The following is a 21,092-nucleotide window of genomic DNA, read 5'->3' as shown; positions in this document are numbered from 1 at the left end:
TCATTCAAAACAATTATTATAGCAGAGGCAGACATTTGTTCAACTTACAAAAATATTTCTTAGCCAATATATAGTAACAATGGATACAGACTATTATTTGTATCAGCTGAATATATATTTGAAATATTCTATGATTTTCTTCAGCTTTGCCTGAATGCATTCAGCTACTGAAAGGAAACTGAGATCCGACCATGATCTTTAACTCTTTTTTCTCTCAGAAGCATAACTTCAAAGGTGCTCATTAGCTTCACTTCATTTTGTAAAAGCTATACTTTTTGGCATAGATTTTAAGCATATTACTATATATGAAACTGTAGCAAAATAAAAGGAATATAAAATAGTCTAAGCTAGTATCAACCTTCTTTTACATCTCACAGATGCTAACACTGTAATCAAATCTTTGATTGCAGACAGAAGTGGATGGCAACCTATTTGCTGTTATGATTAATTTAAAATAATAAGAGAAAATCTGACACCTTTTGAAAATGGTTTCTTTAGGACATATTTTTGGGTAAAGCAGTTTTTCTCCTAGGTAACTAATCAATGCCTGTGAACACTGAAGATAGCTTTTGTCCCTTGACCTGTAGAGTTACCTCCTCAGCTGTAGGACAGGACACATCAAAGAGCTCAGCTTTAATAATGTGAACAAGGGACCACAGGAGCTCTCGAGGGCTGGACTCCCTCGGGACTGAGAAGTCAGGTAATCGGGATTCCAGATGAAGGTGATAGTCACAGTGGACTGAGCAGAAACCTGAGCTAGTAGTGATGGCATTGCTTGTCGACAATACAAGATAAAGTAATTTTCAGATTGATATTTTTAACATTTATTAAAAAAGCAAGATGTATGTTCATTTCAAATTAAACAGTTAAAAATGTTAAAGCATACAAACAAATCAATTGTGTACTAGCAGCATCCAATTGTTAGAATTTTCTAGAACTCCTCAGTACAGTCTTGGCAAGCTAAAAACATTACAACTTGCAACCAACTGACCTCACCATAGTGCAGATAAAACAAACTTTATAAAATTAACAATTTAAGGTTAAATAAGCTTAAATAAAGGTGTTAAATACAAGACACTTGATCAAAGCTTCTGTACAAGGATAAACAAATTTGGCATTGTACAATTGATTGGCTGGCTCACACCATACATGATTTCAATAGTTAAGCAGTAAACCTGTATAACTGAACATCAACTATACAAAAGTAACTGAAGTTGGGAGCGGGCTAACCCCTGTGAGCCATTTACAAGGCATATGCATCTTTAGAAAATCAGAACACTGTTTATATTCAGGCACCATTTGTTCCTGCAAATAAATAATCTCTAATGTATCTGCATCCAAACTAGTGTTAAACACATCAGTGCTAACATTTTATAAACACAGCTTTGTGACTATTCACTATACCTCCATTCTTATTGCTATGACAATGTGGACTGTGGAAATAAAACTACTGTACATACAAAAAATAGAGCACCTTTTAAACATTAAAGTATATGTCTGGTTATTCTTTTTATCTTACAATACTGAAGCCCAAGCTAATGTAAATTGCTTTAACATCTTCACCAATGCACCTGAAATGCAGGAACTAAAACCCCAAATATTCCTCTTCAGGCAAGCCCCAGCCAGAGCATCTTCTAAAAATGTCTAAAATGACACCAATAATTTTTACATTCATCTTCACACAAACAAACATCTGCTATTCTCTGCTTTCTTCATATGAATTTAAAGACAGATTACCACAGTTCTCTCTCCTGTTCAAATGAATAAAGCTGGATAGAGAATATAGCAGAAATACCTAAAATGGATTGTGAACACAGTGAAATTATTACCCCGCTAATTCAAAAATACAGCTGTTACACTGTTGCAGTAAGGATTTTTAAAGGGCCCAAACATTAGGATTTTTTGTCTATCGTATTGAAAAACCATTCTGTAAATTTCCTCAGTTGAGCAGCTGCCGTTTGAGACTCCTCTTGAAGTCTCATGTTATCTTGTCTCAGATGCTGTACCTCTGCTTGGAGAACTGCTTTGTCCTGTTTTTCCTGGTTAATAAAAGGTAAGTTGAATCAAGTGAGTAGCCATGATGACAACATTTATTTTTGTTGCTAATATTTCTGTGCAAGTCATACAGCTAAATTTTATTGAGCTCCCTAATGCATTGTGACAGCTACTAACTATAATCTGAATTCCAAAATGTGTTCCAGTGTTGCTTTGACAAGAAAATATTGCAAGCTGAAAAGAAAACTAGATTTTACTTCAATACAAGAATTCTGGAAGTTCATTTAACAAAAGACTCAAGCACTAAAAGAATAAGAAGCTCTCAGGTATCACAAATGACACCTGAGAGGTCAAGTCACAGGGATTTGATTTCAATCACATATTAAGTAAGAAATATAGCTAGTTTCAGAAATTTTTCTTACATGATTATTTTCTTACCAAAAGTGGTCTCTTCTAGCAGTCCTGGTACTGTTTCCAGCTCAGGAATTAGACAGCAAATGAGACAAGTCAAGTCATTGTTAAATGATCAAGATCACAGAATGGTTGAGGTTGAAAGGGACCTCTGGAGATCACCTAGTCCAACCCCTCTGCTCAAGCAGGGTCACCTACAGCATGTTGCCCAGGATTGTATCCAGATGGCTTTTGAATATCTCCAAGGAAGGAGACTCCACAGCCTCTCTGGGCAACTTTTTTCAATGCTTTGTCACCCTCACAGTAAGGAAGTTTTTCCTCATGTTCAGACGGAATTTCCTGTGTTTCAGTATGTGCTCGTTGCCTCTCGTCCTATCGCTGGGCACTGCTAAAGAGTCTGGCCCCATCCTCTCTACACTCTTCCTTCAGATACTTATAGGCATTGACAAGATCCCCCCTCAGGCTTCTCTTCTCCAGGCTGAACAGGCCCAGCCCTCTCAGCCTCTCCTCATATGAGAGGTGCTCCAGTCTCCTAATCATCTTAGCAGCCCTCCACTGAACTCGCTTCAGTAGCTCCATGTCTCTCTTGTACTGGGGAGCCCAGAACTGGACACAGTACTCCAGATGAGGTCTCAACAGGGCTGAGTAGAGGGGAGGATCACCTCCCTCAACCTGCTGGTCATGATCTGCCTAATGCAACCCAGGATACCATTGGCCTTCTTGGCCGCAAGGGCACATTGCTGGTTCATGGTCAATTTGTTGTGCATCAGGACTCCCAGGTCCTTCTCCACAGAGCTGCTTTCCAGCAGGTCAGTCCCCAGCATGTGCTGGTGCACGGGGTTATTTCTCCCTAGGTGCAGGACCCTGCACTTCCCTTTATTGAACTTCATGATGTTCCTTTTGCCCATCTCTCCAGTCTGTTGAGGTCCCTCTGCACGGCAGCACAGCCCTCTGGTGTATCAGCCACTCCTCCCGGTTTTGTATCATCAGCAAACTTGCTGAAGGTGCACTCTGTCCCTTTATCCAGGTCATTTACCACAAGGCAACACAGACGACAAATCTGATGTTAACTACTTAGCAATAGTGCCTGTGCGCATATTCCTATCCATTGTTAAATCCAAAATATCATAAATGAAATGGAGATAAAGTACCTCATATTCACTCTGGAATATGACTATATGTGGGATAGCTATTCTGCAGTAGTTAATGACTTGTAAATCTGTTAGCCTTGCAGTGACTTGTGTACATAACCATTTCCACAGGACCTTCCATGCCTCAATGTACTGATCAACCACTGAGCTCTACAACTCATTGATCATCCTCATGTTATCTAGTTTAACTGATGTATTTTTTTCAAGCCCTTGATAAACTCTGCATAAAAATATAGCTATTAAAACTGGAGAATAACAATTCTGGTAATGATTTTTTACCTTTCTCAGGTCAGTTTGCAGCTGCCGGAGGATCACCTCTAGCTGGTTTACTTTTCCAGTCAGAGTAGTAGGAACGTGTTCTCTGTAAAGTAAGCAACTACCTTACTCTGGGTGAGTTAAAAACATTTTCTCCCCCAAGTTTTGCAGAATAATACTTGTAGTGATAGTAAGAGAAACAAAGCAGTTTAGGGATAGCTGGGAAAATACAGATGAAAACAGAAACAGTGGAAAGCTATTACTGAAGCATAAACCATTCCTGCAATAACCAAAATATGACGCTGCTTCTCATGCTAATCAGGGAGAAATTAAAATAATTTTAAGATGGAATGTTTTAGGAATTATTTGCACATACTTTCACAGAGCAAGTCAAACCCACTGCTAAATGTGCGCTCAGTGCATTTGTTAACAAGCTGCTTTCTGATAAGGACTGTACTAATCTGAAGCAAGCTGCAGCAGCAGTTATGGTAAATCGAAAGAGCTGTTCGAGTTCTTTTGTCTACTCTACAGTTGTGCCATTTCCAGTAAAAGATAAACCTATGACTTTGTGAAGACAAATATTTTGTTTAAAGGTCAAAACACATGAAATATTGCTACAGGTTAATCAAATACATGACTGAAGGAAAATACTGAGAAGAGCTTCTCTTTCTGCATAACAATGAGCGCTCTGGGAGAGAGTTTCATATACGTTATAGATGAAATTAGACATAATGTAAATTATTTTGTCTAGAAGAGAGAATATTTATTTATACACATAGCTGAATCAGCTGCTTCATGCAAGTGTGTAAATGAGATGGATTTGCCAATGTTAAAAGTGGAACATCTTTAACAGCCTTTTGCAATCCTTACTGCTCACTAGCTGGTGCAGAGATGTGGTCTTAAAAGTCATTAAAAGAAATGTGCTTTACCATGTAAGTAAGTTAAACTGTGTAAAATTGGTTCAAATTAAAATGTGACAGTCTAACAAGCATGAAGACTAAAAGCTTTATTTTCCCTCCATTTCCTTTTCTTCCAATCCTGCAGTTGAAAAGCAAAACTAACGAAAGAAGTGTTTTTCTTTTACTGTGTGCTAATGGAGACTCTACTGTTGAATCTCTATTCTTTAAACAAGTATACTCTCCACAGCAGAGAAGACAGGGGAAAAAAAAAAAAGAGTATAATCTAATTCTCTCCTAGAGCACTGGATGTGAGGAACTAGGACAGTTATGACACTAAAGTCTTCTTCAGCCCTCAGTTACAAGTTCTCTTGATTCACTTCTCTCTGTATAAACAGCAAATTATGGATTTGCAAGTAGTAATTTTTGTTTGAACATGTATTTCCTTGAACAGTTGCAAAAGTTAGGTAGGAACACCTGTTGCACAGTCTGAGCCATTTGCTACAGATAAGGTTATTGTATACTGACTGCAGCGTTATAGCTCCTGTTTTCAGTTCTATTCAGATGAAAATAGAAAAAAGCAAGTACAAACTATTGTATAGGTGGCATACAATGAGAAATTCAACTCTGAAGTGCAGTAGATCAGTGCAAAGTGACCAGCCAAAATTCTGTATACCTAACTACTCTGCATTAGACGCCTATTTTAGAGAGAGCACTTTTTCTGGCTATACTGCAAAATTCCTAGATGGAACTGCTCTGATGCTGGTTGCAAGAGATGACATTTTCCAGAAGCAATGTAAAGGCATGTTCAGTCAAGGTAACAAGTCTGTCAACAAATAACAGTGAAGTATGTATATAGACAATTTGACATCATGCTTTTGGAGATAAAACCCTATGACCCACTTTCGTAGAGAGTTTCTAGAGAAAGCTTCCTGGTACGGTTATGTAGATGGCAAAAATATTTATGGGATATGTGGTTATTACCGTACATCAGGATTCAAGCAAGATATGTTTGTCTAGTAATTCATGATCTAATTCTAACTGATTTCTTCATGATGTAACTTCATGATCTGCTTGCCTTGAAAGCAAGTTTTAAGGTTTTTATTCTTACGGCAACTATTTTGCAAGACATTCTCATTAAGTGGCTTTTTTGAAGCTAACAATTTGGCAGTCCCCTGTGGATAAAGCCTATCAGCTGATTAGCTGTAAAAATCATTCTTAACTTTCATAAAGCAGTAGTTAGACCAAAATAATTCTACCCAATGTTCTATTTTCTTGACAGTTCTTCAGGTCTTATAGATATCGTGCTAATTTCTGAACAGTTTTAATCAAATTCTAAACTTATCATAATCAAAGGTCATGCAATAAACTATACTGTTACATTCTGAAAAGGCTGTGCTCACTACTACCCTGCAAGTGCCAAATCTGATGTCAGGATAATTTCAATATTCCAGTGTGCTGTTTCTCTTTCTAATTTTCATTATACAGAAAACAGAAAAAACAGAAAACTAGAGCTTTTTTTTCTTTCTTTCTTTTTTTTTTTTAGGTAGTACATGTAATTTTAAAACCTGAACATTTTCAGAGCAGTAGTGCTTTTCTTCCTTTCCTCTTTTTTTCACATTATTGCCATGTTGACTCTCCCCTCTCGTTTTGATTTTTTTGTCTGCTCATATTACCTATCTTTCCCAGTTTTGTCTCTCCATTTCCTTTCCTGTCCCCTCCCTTTCTGGGGTCCTTTCTGTGAATTTTAGGCACCTTTTTCTCTCCACTCCTTGTGAAGGGGGCTCAGGGTGATTAGCTCAAAGGCAGGCACCTACAGGGCAGAGGTGTCACATATTCTCTTCCTCTCCCCAGGAGGGAAAGACTGTAGTCAGTCTAGGTGCATTTAATCCAGGGAAAAAACATAGCCCATCTACTTTCTGCTGTTCTGAGAGCAGGATTTGCCATCTTCCAGCTGCAATGGGAGCCCTCTCCTGCAGCTATTTTTCCTGTACCACCTCTAACACAATGAACAGGAGGGGAAGAGAACTCCCACCATCATGTAATGTGCAACATTAAGAGAAAGTAATTTTTTTCTATTTTTTAAGGAATTTGCTCTAATTATGACATACCCAGTAGCCTCAAGGAAGTCTTTTCCATCTGTAGGACTCTCATCCAATGATAACTCTTGTGCTCCCTCCAAATCCTGAGCTTGCTGCATGTCATTCAGGGTACAAAACGATGCTACTCTCTGATCTGTAAAAAAAGTAATGTGAGGATATGTGTAAATATGGACAAATATACCAAATGAAAAGCTATATTATAGTTGCTTTGCAGGCACAGTTAGAGAAAGGGATGTAGGTTTCTACATTATAGCTTTGAAGATAATCAGCAAATATAAAGTACATTCCAGTTAGTTGGTTTCCCAACATCTGCATCCAAAGGCAACCTCAAAGCCCATTATTTTGCATGTATCAACTGAGTAAAAGAGGTTTGTTTGGATCAGTTAATGCTGATTTAAACAGTAATTTGGTCTTGATGAAATCCACAGAAAATCTTTTGAGAATTCAGGGCCACAACCAATGACAAATACAATTCAGTGAAAAGGTTTGCATTTTCCATGGATTCAAAGCCATCAGATTCCTCAGAAATCTGCACTGTTCAGTTTGTACTGTTTTACTGTCTCAAGCATTTGCAGAACCTCCTGGTAATCTGCATACTTGAAAAACAATAAATTAATGCTGCTCTTATCAATTGAGTTTTTGTCATATATTTTACTACGACACACCATTCTCTCTGTTGCATTTCACTGGAACATAGTCTAACAAGCACAAATATAATTACCCATGGATATACAGTGCAGTTGCCAAAATACACCAATCACCACATAATAAAACTATGCCATGCAGATCATCATTGCACAGAACAGGAGTAAATGAAGCATTCATTATGATTTAAATTTTCTTCTATGAATAATCAATATTCTGTGGAGATTGATTTAACTGATTTCTGTCAACAAAATCCATGCCTATAGGTTTGTATAAATTCTGTCCAGAACATGCCTGCCTTGTCCTTTCTCCCCTTGCTCTGCCACCCCAGAGGCCCAAAGCTTGCATTACCATGCAAACGTGCAAACATAGCAAATATTAAAGAAAGTTTACAAAAGGTAAAAGTCATCAATCCCAGATCATCACCTAGAAACGGCGTGTAATGACAGAGCGGCCCAAGTTCTTCATCTGAGTCAAAACCTGGAATAAGATTTAGAATGTTCCTATAAACAAGATAGACCATCTCCACTAAAGTAGCTGTGGCCTTATGTTAAGTTCACATAATGGAACGCTCTCAGGGCAGCTCATGCTGGCTCTCACCGTCCACCTTTCAAAATAATTTTTACACAATACCAGCATTACAGTAAAGATTTCACGCCTCATGTTTCTTATATTAATACCCGGTATTGTAACACACAGCATGACAACTTGGCTCAACACACAAAATGACAACCCCCCAGACTCTAAGCACCAGAAAAAAAAGTGAATGCAAGCCAGATCATTTTAACTAGGAAGAAAACTTTGTTTTAAAGATTTTCTCAAATAAAAATAGGAAAAAAAATCACTAAAGAGCTATTTAAAGGGATTTTTAAATGATCACTTTCAAGAATTAGCAAAGGCTGACAACTCATTATATAATAAGGTTAAGCTGCATGCCATTTCTAATCCATTTTTAAAGATCACAGGTGTTCTCTTAATTTTATCCCTATTTCTGACTAGCGATGGATCTCAGAAAACATAAACATGACTTTTTCATATGTGTTGACAATAAAGCATGAATATAATATTAAACTTATTATCAATGACATAACTTTCAGAACTGAAACACCTTAGTTTGAATAGATTTAAATAGTACAAATAAGCCAAAACTAGTTTCTCTACTCAAATGCAGTTTGTAGGCCCAAAACAAGACTGCATAAGCAGTTAGACTGACAAAGGCATGGGGCATAAGTTTGATGTACACATCTAATTATCTATTTCACTATTCTACTTTGTTCATATTTTCATTACACTTGATAGAAGAAAACAGTCAGTAACAAATACTACACTGCTGCTATTTTTTCTACATTATGATTTCATTAATGGCATGTGTGACACTGCCTCTGAGACAATTCTACTCCAATATAAAAATCTGAATTTTTCTCCCACTGCTGAGTAAGCTTAATTGAAGGGAATGGTCACTCATTTGTCCTATTGCAGTTAAGAAATTACTCTGTCAGTTGAGAAAATGTTTTGTGAGTTTGTTCTTCCTAGCAGTATTTGAAAGTATCTTTTTCTTGACGGATAAAAGCATGTGTATAAAGGGATACATGCAGCCATTAATGAAATCACATTATGAAATTTTTTAAACACAGTATTTTAAAATATTTTCATATTACTTCTAAGCATAACAATAAAGTATAAAAACATAGGTGCTTGCAATGAAGTATAATGCAAGCATTCACTTTTTCTTTCTTGCATAATTGCTAATAAATTCCAACTGCACATCATTAAAAAAAATTTAACATACAGAGTATGAAATTTACTATTAAACTCTTTCTCTAATTTCATGGTATAACTTTAAAATATTTTTCCAGTATTCAGTTCTTTATAAAATATAAAACTATATTCTCATATTCATCAGGTGAGGAACATTGATGATCAGGTGAGGGCACTACATGGTCTCCTGTCATATAATAAACAAGAGTCTCCTATCATATAACATACTATATACATTTTTGTGATGCTCCTCCAAGAACAGTTACTGAATTTTCAAAAGCCAGGTTAGTGTCAAATCTGCTCCCTCAACAAGTTAGTAACACAATAAACTGCTTTAATAACTAGTACATCAACAAGATCTTGAGTAGCAAAAATTTTTGCTTTTGAATAGTTTTTCATGCTATGGAAAACGGGAAAGTGAGCAACCAAATAGGAATTTTCCTAAGCATGTAGTTGAATGACACATTTTTATTTTCAATACTTATATCAAATCCCACTGATCTCCCTATAAATATTCACATTTAGTAATAGTTTCACCAATTTATCATTTCTATCAGAACTTTTTTTAAACCTGAACTGTGATTAAAGTTGAACTTGTGCTTCCGTGAGCATGAGTTTTCCATGAGTTTTTATTTGTTTTTTAACAGAATAGGCTTCACGCTCTACACATGAAATCAAAGCTACCTTCATTAAGTTTTTTAAAGAAATCGAGTCTGTTTCCAACTATGATATTACAGACATAAGCTCTGTTTTCTGCAACCTATCAGGACATTTTCTCCTCAATTCAAGTCATTAAGTGCAAACTAAACTGAAGAAAATACATATAATGTCAGAGCTCTAGTTTTTATCTAGAATGTCCTTGTCAAGCCACAGGTAGGAACCATGCATAGAAAACCATCTGAGAAAATATATTAGTGTTTTTATCAAAAGCTTGAGCAACAGATGACTTGTGAAAGACACAAAGATGAGATAAATCTGTCTCACTTGAAGGTAATAAAATTGTATAGTTGTAACCACTCAGAATTTGAGCCTGGATTTGCATTGTTTCAGCCTACTAATAGAGGCCAAAAAATTTGCAGGTAATGGAGAGCAGAAAATGCTAAAATCTGTATGGTTTATGAAGTAGCCCTCTTGTTATCAAGGCGAAGTCTACCACAAGCATATACTGACATGCACTGAAGCAAACAAGAGTTACACATGTATGCATTTGAAATGACCAAATGCTATCTAAGTATTTTCATTTTTTATTTTTCTAGAAGTTTAACATCCTAAGTTCATTAAAATAATTATCTCTTATGTTGAATTCTTCACTTCTTGCTCATGTTTTCTGTAGCATTATTTGTATTATGCTATGAAGTTTTTAAATGGAAGTGTTAAAACAATATTAATTATAGTAGCACAGATGTTTCTGCAAAGATAAACTAGAATTAAGAAATGATGCATTCTGATTGGCATGACTAGTAGGCAATCACAAAAATAACCTGGAAAAAAAAAGTGGCTGAAACCACCTATTCTAATGAATTAAATCAGGGACAAAGGGACTTTCTTAGGCTGTTTATTCCCATAGTATGATTTACAAAATACTTAACAGTTTTTTAAGCAGGTTATAACCACTTTAAAGTAAAATGAATAGTACTAAGATCTATTTATAATAATAATATATTTGTTTGTGTCAATCCTCTTTCTCAAATGACAGAAACAGCTATGGACATCTAGAAAGGCTTCTCCCTTTGCCCACCCCAATTTTTCTACGCGATCCAAAATTAGCTATCAATCAGCTTTAACATAAAACACAAAGCCTGTCTTTCTTTCCTAAGTTGGAAAGCTAGGCGAAGGATAACACAAAAAGAGAATTAAAAAAAGTTGTCTCCTTCTCCCTTATTCTTTTCTGAGAATTCTTTGTTCTCCCTGCTCTCATTTGGCTCTCCAATTTATTCCATAAATCTCCGTATCTTTATCTTTATTCAGTTCAGCATGTTGTTTTCTCTTTGTTTAACTCTCCTTTTGCCCCGAATTCCTCTTCCCCAAACCCTGCCTTGTCTCTTTTGCTGCAGAGTCACACTCACTTTTCCACCTGCTTTTTATTGTTTGCCTCAGGAATAGATACAAAGGTATTTGCACATTGAACTAGTGTGTCAATTGCTCCCTGATTACCCTCCCTCTGTAGTCCACACCAAAATAAAAATAAAGAAACTGGAAGCAGCCTATCCACCTGTGAAAGAAATTGAAGGGTACCTGTTGCTCTTGACTGCCTGAATGATAAAGATGATATCTATGTAAACCGTAGAGGCAAATTGCTGACCTGCAATGGAAGGCGGTGCAAAGACTTAAACAACATTGCACAAGGCTCCGGCTTATACACATTGACCCTCAGCAGAAGCAGCTCAGACACAAAACCTTACTCACGCAGCTTCTGGAGCTTGTGGAGCAAACCCCTGCACAGCTCTCCATTGCACTGTGAAGACCTCTCTTACGAATAATAAAGAACTTTCAGGAAGAGTTTGAAGTTAACATTCAGCTCCCCACAAAAGTTCTTGGAAGCAAACGCATTTAAAATAAAATAAATTTAAAAAACGCATTTAAAAGCAGCATTCTCATTTAATGCAAAAATGTCATCACAGCTTCTTGTGCTTTTTCTGAGCCACTAACTCTACACTTGTGGACCACAGTCTAGAAACTTGTTCTACATAAGACCAAAGCTTCAGTAGGATGCAAGTCAATACTAATGAATAAACAATTTTCCCAGCTGTCCAGCTGGGAAAAAAATAGCTAAAAATGAGACCTCTTCTTGTTTCATCTATGAGTAAATTCTTAGTCCAGATGATGGTTGCAAAAACCTTGCTACTGTATTTAATTCTTAATCAACTAACTCCAATATTATAAACCTCTAAAAAAAGACTATTTATAATATATAATATGAACCTGGGTACAACTACATTTTAAGAGAGATGAAAGAAGATTAGTGAAGTTTGCATTATGGATTTTGAACTGATAAAAATGTTCGGGTTTCCTATATACAGACTGGAGAGCCCATGAGGAAAAAACCTGACATTGGAATCAGATTGGTAATTCTAATGAGCTGACATTAAGAAAAGACTTTTTTTTTTTTTTTTCCCCTGAGGAAAAAGTCAAAATGAAGTTTTGTGTCTAGGTTCCAGCACAGAGCACAACATTTAAATATCAGCTTGGTAAAGCCAAACTGGAGATAAATGCTAACATTAATTTATTAGCTCAGTATTAAGCCCTATCCATTTTTTGATCCTATTTAATTGAATGGATTTTTTTGGTTATTTTAGGATTTTTTTTTCAGATGGTCCAATATAAAATGTGATCACATTTCCATCCAGTTTATTAGGAAGATGGAAGTAGTTTTATATTCATAAGTATATGGTCTTTAGGATCAGCCGCTCTTTTTCACATTGATAGAATGCAGTTCAGTAGTTCCAAGCTATTTTTAAATACCAACTTCAAGTGACTCATCAGTTTTAAAGAACAACATTAAAATACACAAGAAAACAGCATCTGCCAATTCATATCCAATTATTTTAAAAACAAATCATAAGCCATATTCCCTCCCAGTGAATTCTTCATGATTATGCCAATCAGTTATTCTTATTTAAATGACTTTCTAATTGTGAGACAGTGTACACAGAATGTTGACCAAGAGTGTAAAAAAAATTCTATTCCTGGTCAAAAGAGTCAAATTGGAGTACAACTTAGTCAAAATATTTTATAGATTATCTAACATATGCACAGATGTCTCCACTGAAAAGTCCTAAACAGAGAAGAATTCTATTCCTGCATACAAAATTAGTGTATTATTTACTCTTCAAATTCTTCTAAGAATTCAGAAAAAAAACCCAGTAACACAGTTTCTATCTTGTGACTCAGGTCATCAGTTCTTTGTTTTTAGTTACAAATATATCTGAGATATTTGCAATTACAACCTAACAAGCAAATACTCCCTCCCTAAAATAGAGCACTGTATCTCTCATAAATTGAAATGGTAATTACAATCACATAACACTTCCAAAGTGAAATTCTGCAAACTGATTAAATGAAGGATACTTTCATTCCAATTCCAATATTAAGAAGTAAAACCAAAGAAAATGTATTGAAGGTTTTTTTTAAAAAAAAAAAAAAAGTCTTGAAAACAGGAGCAGAACCAGTGCAGAACAAGAGCTTTTAGTTAACTGAACTCACAATTTTTATATACAGTAGTTAAAAATATTCTTCATGTACAAAGTTACAAAGTCTGTCTTGTACGGATCCAAATTTATTTTCAGCTGTTTAAGATGCCAATAACAAATACCAGCATTTTCCCTGAGCAATTAGTCATACAAACACATGGGAACAGTTGTCAGACTCTCAGCTTTCCAATACTTCCTACCAGCTACATGCTCAACAGACATGCTTAAGTATTACTGAACAGAGATTAATGAATATAAAGTTAATCAGTTTAAGAAACAATGAAGTATTTTAGATTGCTAATCATCACTGTTCATTAGTTTTTTTGAAATGTTAATATTGACATTCAAATTAATATAGTAAGGTGATCTGAACAGATTTTTATCAAATTGCAATTTAATCGCTTCATACTTAGAGAAGAACTCATACCAGAAACCTGATTACCATGGTTGCTTCTAGCTGGAAAAAACATAAGAACATCTCATCACTAACTCCACCAAGAGTTTTCCTCATATGAGTAAATAGTAATATGATTGTGATAACATCACTATCATTATTCTCAGTTCCCTTTGACTTCTCATACCTTCAGTAATGAGAGTAATACCAGTTAACAAATGGCACAGATTTTAGGACAGCACAGTGACCTAACTAAAACATCTCGCAGAAACAACAAAACACTTAAACATATGACTGTATATATCCATATATACATTCAAACAAACATCCGCCCCTCTCAGTTTATAAATTAAGTATGTGTATGTAAGTTTAGCTGTCAGAAAGCTGAATGAGGTTTTTTCTTTAGTTAGCCTGGTTTTACAATTTAATAATGCAAATTTGGTCCTGCACCTGAAATTCTACTACTGGAAAATATAGCAAACATTTTTGGTGGTTTTTGAGAGCTTATTATGAAAACTGAGAGGGACAGCAATACCATTTAGACAACACATTCAAAGTTTATAAACACAACACAATAAACCCAGAAAAGTGCTATTCCCAGTCTTATTTTAAGTATCTAACTTAGGTGCTTTGAATTGCTCACTCAAAGCACTTGATTTTTCCAATTGATTACAGAGGGAACTTAGGCTCCTAAGTGGATGGATTGCAGCTAAGATAGATACTGAAAGTATCACCCCAAATTGTCAGTGACAATCTTCTGCATTGAAAAGTGATACTGCCAGAAGCACTAAAGGGCTATGGAGGCAAACACTGGATTTTGGTAATTCAAAATGGGGCTACACAATATATTAAAAAAAAAAGTTGCTATATGGAACAGTGATCTTTATTCAAGTTTTCCTGTTACCTTCAAACGCTCGTGCAGCATCTACCAGGTGGGACCAGTCTAGCCCTGTGGCAGTGTCTGGCAGGGGCATCAGGCCAGGATCATTGAATTTGGCTTTATCAGATAAGGACCCATCTGAGAACCAGAATTCATCTAAACAATAAACACAATAATTAGTCTTCCTATAATAGTGATGTACAATTAATTTTGAAACTATTATAATGAACTGTTAAAATTTATAAGCTAAGCATGCTTATCCTCATTTTCTTAGTTTCCATCTTTTCTTGTTCAATACTCAATATGGGTGGAACAATTGTTAAACTCAGGCAGAATAAGATGGGGATCTTTTTGTGCCACTTTGGACGTGATGTGTTCTTTGCATTTTCTGTGAATGCTGTGTTAGTCAGCAGCATCCATTCGTAAAGTATACCATATTAAACCTGAGCACTGAGCAAACAAGTTTCTAGATACATAAAATCATATTTTTAAGAAGGCTGTGAAACAACACCTGAGATTTACATGCAGAATTTTATATTGAAACTGAGACATTTCACTTCCAGAAGCAATTTCAAAAATATTGCCTACTCTTAATATCTTTGTAAGTTCTAGACTATACTCAAAACTCACTTTCACACTGAAAATACTACTCTCAGTTTAATATTTGTAACTGTACATCTGAGGATGTAAGACTTGTGTACTGATCTCCAAACTCACAGTATACTAAAGATACTGCGTACGTGTTGATTAATGTACACTATCTAAAGATAATTTAAACACAGCTTTCAGTTATGCAGTGTTTTAGAGAGATACTATGCACGCACATCTTAGCCGAGGAGATTATTTTTATAACTACCTTAAATATTTTTTTCCATTTTCCGTTTCTAGCTATATGAATCTTTACTTGGATCAATGTGAACACAGTAAAATGAATACTGTTGAGTAGGCACATAGATGTTTTTAAAACTGAATCTAAAATAAATAGATTATATTTAATCAAATTTCATTTTAACCATAAAGTTAGTGATACAATATTGCACTTTATTAAATACCACAGTCAGGAAAAAAGTAATTTTGCTTCAGATGTATCTACTTGTGTTAAATTAAACAAGGTCAAAATAGTATATTTTGCTCAAATATTTCAGATATACAGGACTTTTTTCTTCCCTCCAGTTATTCTAGTGATCCAAACTATAATATGTATGACAAATGTTTCTTCCAGCAAAACACCAAGCACAAAATCAGTGAAGGAAACAATGCACACATACAAGAGAAGGACGCATTATATCGTAAGAAAACAGCATGTTGTCACTGTCCTGATAACAGTGAAAAAGAACAGCAAAGTCTTTTTGAATTAAAGTTTGAATACCTAAAAATCCAATAGCCAGTTATAGCATATTCTATTGCACAGAGCAATGATTGGAGCAAATCACATTCTTTGTACAAAGTTTTTATCAGGAACAGGACAGTGAAGGAGGTTTGCAATCCTCTGTCAAAAACTGGGAGTCTCACGAATCAAAAACAGTGCAGAAGAGGTAGAAATTCAGGTATACTGTGGAATTTGTGTTCTACAACTTATGTGCAAGATGCAGTATTGTTATGTTACAAATGGAAGTGGTTTGACAAACATCTGAAAATCTCTTTCTCAATAGACACTCTCGGTATGCAAAAGTAGATGTTATATGAACTGAAAAAATGCAGTATACAAATATATTTTATTCATACCTCTATACTAACCTTTTATTTTCAACTCCTAATAAACATACCTAAAACTTTATCTAAGGTCACCTTGAGGTGAAAATACATTGGAAGCTCAACCACAGAGCATTCTCTGAACTTTTCTATACAGTCTGGGATTTGCAAGAACCTTATTTATGCAAGTACAAATTTTTTATATATCCCTTTCATGGAAAACAGAGAGAATTCCTTGCAGAACGTGGGTGAGCCAGCTTTTGGTTCTAGACCATTAGGCAGGCCCTAAGGGAGAGCCCTTGCTTTTGTGTGATCAGCCTACAGAGGCTGATTGCAAAATCTGTCAGGAAGATGTCTGTTGCCGGTACGATTCTGCTGGCTTTCCAAATTAGAGTGTAGGAGTGATATATTAACCAGTAGTCATCCTTCATTATGCATTGTCTTTGTGAAAACCTCAATTCACTTTAGGGTGGATCTTATTTGGCCCGGTATAAGCTTTGACAGAGCAAGTCAACTACAAGAAAGCCTGCCAGAGTAGAAGATTTGAATACTGATAGCTCCAAAAACTGAGGTGCTCATGCTGACGTAGCTGGAATAACTGAACAGGCATCAGCATGCTACTACCAAATAAATCATTTTCAAGATCCACATTGTGTGTTCTTAGGCAACAGAAAAAAAGAAGGTTCTCTAATGATATAGGCCTCTTTGTGTCTGTATTTCAGGAATGCTCCGGGTGAGGGGAATTATTTCTATAGTACTGTATTTGCATTTCCATCCTGCTCCTCTTACCTCCCTGTTGCCTCCACTTTTTCTTTGTATGACTGCTACACAGCAGCTTGGAGGCTGCCTATTGTTTCCTTTCTGATTTGTGCAAAGGTGGCAAGTCATCCTTGAGCATGCACACCTCTGAATGTTCAGGAGGGTATGCCTAATGTCAGAGGCCACTGTCTTCATTGCCGATGAGGCTGGTGTTGAAACAATACAAATATATCCTTTATTTCCTTTGAGGAAAAAAGGTAAGTGATATCTTTTATTTTTAAAGATGATTTTATTCTCTGTACTCCCTTTCGGCACAAAATCATTGATTTTGTGTTTCTGGTCCTTTCATTTATGCGACTGTCTTCCTGTATATAGGAATTTTCTTTTTTATTTTTATTATTGTTACACAAAAGTATTAAGCAATTTTAAGAGTGCTTTTTTCACCAAAATTATATAGTAAGCTCAGTTTCAAACAGGGATTTCCTTAAATTAACTGTCATCAGTCTCCCATACCTGTGTATTTAAAGAGTAACTAGTTATACAGAAAGAAGAAAGATTCACCTGACTTAGCCTATGCCACTTGTAAAACAAGTATTTTGCTTCAGCTGGAACTGCTACTTCTATAAAGAGATCTTAGCTCATGAAAAAAAATCTCTTAGCTACTCCTCACTTACTGCACTCAGAAATTAGATATGGTTTCCACTGGTAAGTAGATTATACACAAAAGATGCTGCAGCTTAAGGAATATTTCAAGACACATGCAGACAGAACAACTGGTGACCACTTCCAATTCTTCTCTCTTGCCATCAGCAATTCTAATTCTAAACTCCTTCTAAACAACAGCTTCTGCCCTTCCCTTCTTCAGGACTATCTAGCATTGCCCAAAGTTTCCCTTCAAAGATGTGCAAATACGCTGACCTGCTAGAAGACTTTCTCATGGAAATATGTTCATGTTACTGTTAGAATACCGGACATATGGTCCCAGTAACTGCTTTTCCCTTCTCTTGTGCTGTTGAAAATATTTTTGTGTTCTGCTAAGGTGGATTATTCACTGTATGGGAGTCTGTAAGAGTCAACATACACACTCCTTTGGTTGTGTGGATCATTTAATCAACAGCCTGCTCACTGGCAAACTGACTTCCAAATCATTCAACTTGTACAATGCTAATACACAGTAATGATTTTTCAGTTTAATATTGCTGCTTATCACTCAGGCTGGTTTTGGGTTGCAGCTAACCTGAGTAGTAAGCCAGTATTCAGATAGCCATTCATCTAGTAGCATAGTTTCAGATATATCAGTCGAACTTCTAGCAGCCTTCTCATATAGCATATATAATCTGAAACCTTTTAGATTTGCTAGTGTATCACGGCAAAACATTCCCTTCATTATGACTCTCTTCACTGCAAGTATCCTTCACCTTGCTTCTTTCTTCACAACGCTGTAGTATCAAGCCAGGTTATCACTCACACTTAAGCATTTTTCCTACCCCCTTTGTGTTGTTTTTCACAATACAGGTGGACCATGGTGCCTGCAATCTCAGTCAAACTGTCTCCATGTGTGTTCCTGGGTTTCTCTGGCTTGTGTACTAGTTCTGTACTGATGGTTCTCACCATTTTCATTCTTTACTTTCTAGTTCAGCTGCCGTGAATTTGCAAGACAGGGATAGATTTGTACCTGCAAGAGTATATGCTATGTTAGAATCACTCAACGCAAACAGTGCTGTCTCAGTTAGAGTATCTTCAATGGCCCCAAGGTGAAATTCCAGAGTTCTCTGCTATACACATTTTGCTTTCTGTTTTAAGTTAAAAATAAGATAAAATGAAATAACTCTTTCTACAGTTGCATACTGTGTGCAATCAACAGTATTCAGCTACGAGAACTTGCAGCATTTCAGGCACTACTGAAAGAAACTCTTTTCTCACTTATTTTCCACCAGTAATAAAATAATAAATCCTGTAGCTTCATTTTCTCATCTTCTTCCCACAGTGAACACCACATACAGTTTAAGATCCTGTTTCCATATTTGCAAGGTCATTTTGTTCGATAATTCAGAATTCCTCGTAATCTGAAACCCTTCAGGTAGCCCACTGTGCTTTGTTTTTGATGCTACCTTACTTCCCTATTAATCACAATGTTTTCCTTGTGAGAGGGTCTGGTGAGACTTGGTGCTGCTGCAGTATTCTGTGTACCACATGCTGGGTAATAACAGGCAACAATGTATCTTTCTTAAATGAATTCCAGCTAAAAAGAAAACACACTACCTCCACTGACTTCTGGAAGCATTAAATATTGTTAAAATTTAAATGTTTTAGGAATGCAAATGTATGTATTTTCCAAAAGACAATACTATGACAGCTAAGAATCTTGTTATTTGAAACAGCAACCTCAAGCTAAAATTACAAACTTTCATCCCCATTGCAATTCAATGGGAATATCCACTTTGCACTGATTGCAAGATCCTTCCCAACTAGAGCCAAAGTTAGTTTCATATATAAAGATATTGCATAACTTCATTTTGAAAATAACAGTGGGCAACTCATGATGTGTTTATTTTCAGAGGACAGTTACAGATAAGCAATTATATCTTCCTCGAGACAGCCATCTTAAAAGATCCTGTATCGCTGGCACTGAAAGGCATTAGTGCTTTTATAATACAAAACCAGAAGAAGAAAATAGAGACTTAATATGAAAATAATATGAACTACCTTGAATATCAACAGTTTTATTTAGACTGATAGGATACTAGTTTTCATGTTTTTCTTCTGCGATGTTTTTTCCCCTGCTTAATTATCCTTCTTTAACTAAGAAGCAAGAATGGAAAATAACATATGTAAGACAGAACTAATACATTAAACACACTAAAATTTGACTGCTAGAGAGGACCACTATACAGCTTGAGTGTACGGCATTAATTGCCTTGTGTCAATCTCCAGAATAAAAGCGCACTGAAGGTTCGATCCCACCTAAGATTTATGTTTACATCAAATAGCTCTAAAAACACAGGCCTGACATGGTATAAGAAGAAATACTATCAGGAAGCTATTTATACACAACTCCTTCATAACCTACAGAATCTACTGAACTAGTCTCAAATGAAACAAAATGTGTTTTCATTCCCTATCAGTAAAAACAGAAAGATCTTTTCATATTAAATTTATGGAAAAGAGTTTCACTATGATGGCATAAGTTATGTCAAGCATGCATTTGCATCTGAAGCAAATTTAGCACTTCTTTATGATACCAGTTTTAAATTAATCAGTGATTAGTGAATGAAGCTCAATCTCATAGCTGAAGCCACTGTAACTAGAAAAATGATTTTTCCATACAAAACTTACTTCTGAAAGTTCACAAGCGATTGTTGGTTCATGACCAACATTTTAAGTCATCTGTCTGTCTTCTCTCTGAACTGGTGCTCATAAATATCCTTTTTGCTTTCAAAAACTCTACCCACAGCTTCTTAATATGGGCTTTAGAGTTCATAGTTACTCTTCTATTTTTGAAAATTCTGGTCAGCTGTGATATGGTATTAAGGTAGCTAAGCAAAAATGTCCTGCTTTTCTAAATTTGATGTCCCCTATATGTCCAGCTAAAATAATTGAGAAGTGAACATACTCAGCATTTTTCAAAACACACTCCACTCTTATTAAGTATATAAATATGGATATATAGCCTAAATACATGTATCTGGGTTGGTAGATTTGGGCTGTGGTATACAGGCATGCATATTTTCCATGATTGCCTTTTATTTTGTTTTTCTATTTGTGATTTTCGTAATTTTCATTCCATATTTTCCATAAGATTACTACATACTTTATAGTCCATCACTCCATGCTGGAATTATTGCAAGATAAGCATATAATAAAGGTCTCACTTATGAAGATATCACAAATGAAGAGACACTTTCATAAAATAATTTTAACTTAGCACCTCAGATTACTTTTTCTGCCAATAATATGAAGTGTT

The 21,092-nt window shown here is 35.7% G+C and overlaps 1 protein-coding gene across 12 annotated transcripts in view; it reads right to left on the bottom strand.

Moving 5' to 3' along the window:
- Positions 1 to 808: 808 nt before the first annotated feature.
- SIPA1L2 (signal induced proliferation associated 1 like 2) overlaps positions 809 to 21,092 on the bottom strand; it is a 152,314-nt gene continuing 132,030 nt past the window's right edge. For 9 of the 12 annotated variants that reach the window (XM_026117337.2, XM_026117341.2, XM_064509250.1 and 6 more), the window contains 5 exons: positions 14,702 to 14,833; positions 7,882 to 7,935; positions 6,820 to 6,943; positions 3,837 to 3,918; positions 809 to 2,039 (listed from right to left, as the gene is read on the bottom strand). In XM_026117337.2, the coding sequence (XP_025973122.1) occupies positions 1,893 to 2,039; positions 3,837 to 3,918; positions 6,820 to 6,943; positions 7,882 to 7,935; positions 14,702 to 14,833 (539 nt within the window). In that variant the 3' untranslated portion in view covers positions 809 to 1,892. The remainder of the gene's footprint in view (positions 2,040 to 3,836; positions 3,919 to 6,819; positions 6,944 to 7,881; positions 7,936 to 14,701; positions 14,834 to 21,092) is intronic. The other 3 variants (XM_026117345.2, XM_064509253.1, XM_026117346.2) reach the window with 2 other exon arrangements.

This window comes from Dromaius novaehollandiae, chromosome 3 (assembly GCF_036370855.1).
Source record: "Dromaius novaehollandiae isolate bDroNov1 chromosome 3, bDroNov1.hap1, whole genome shotgun sequence".
NCBI classification, from domain to species: domain Eukaryota; kingdom Metazoa; phylum Chordata; class Aves; order Casuariiformes; family Dromaiidae; genus Dromaius; species Dromaius novaehollandiae.
Note: the sequence above shows the minus strand (reverse complement) of the source record. Positions and strands in the feature narration are given on the sequence as shown.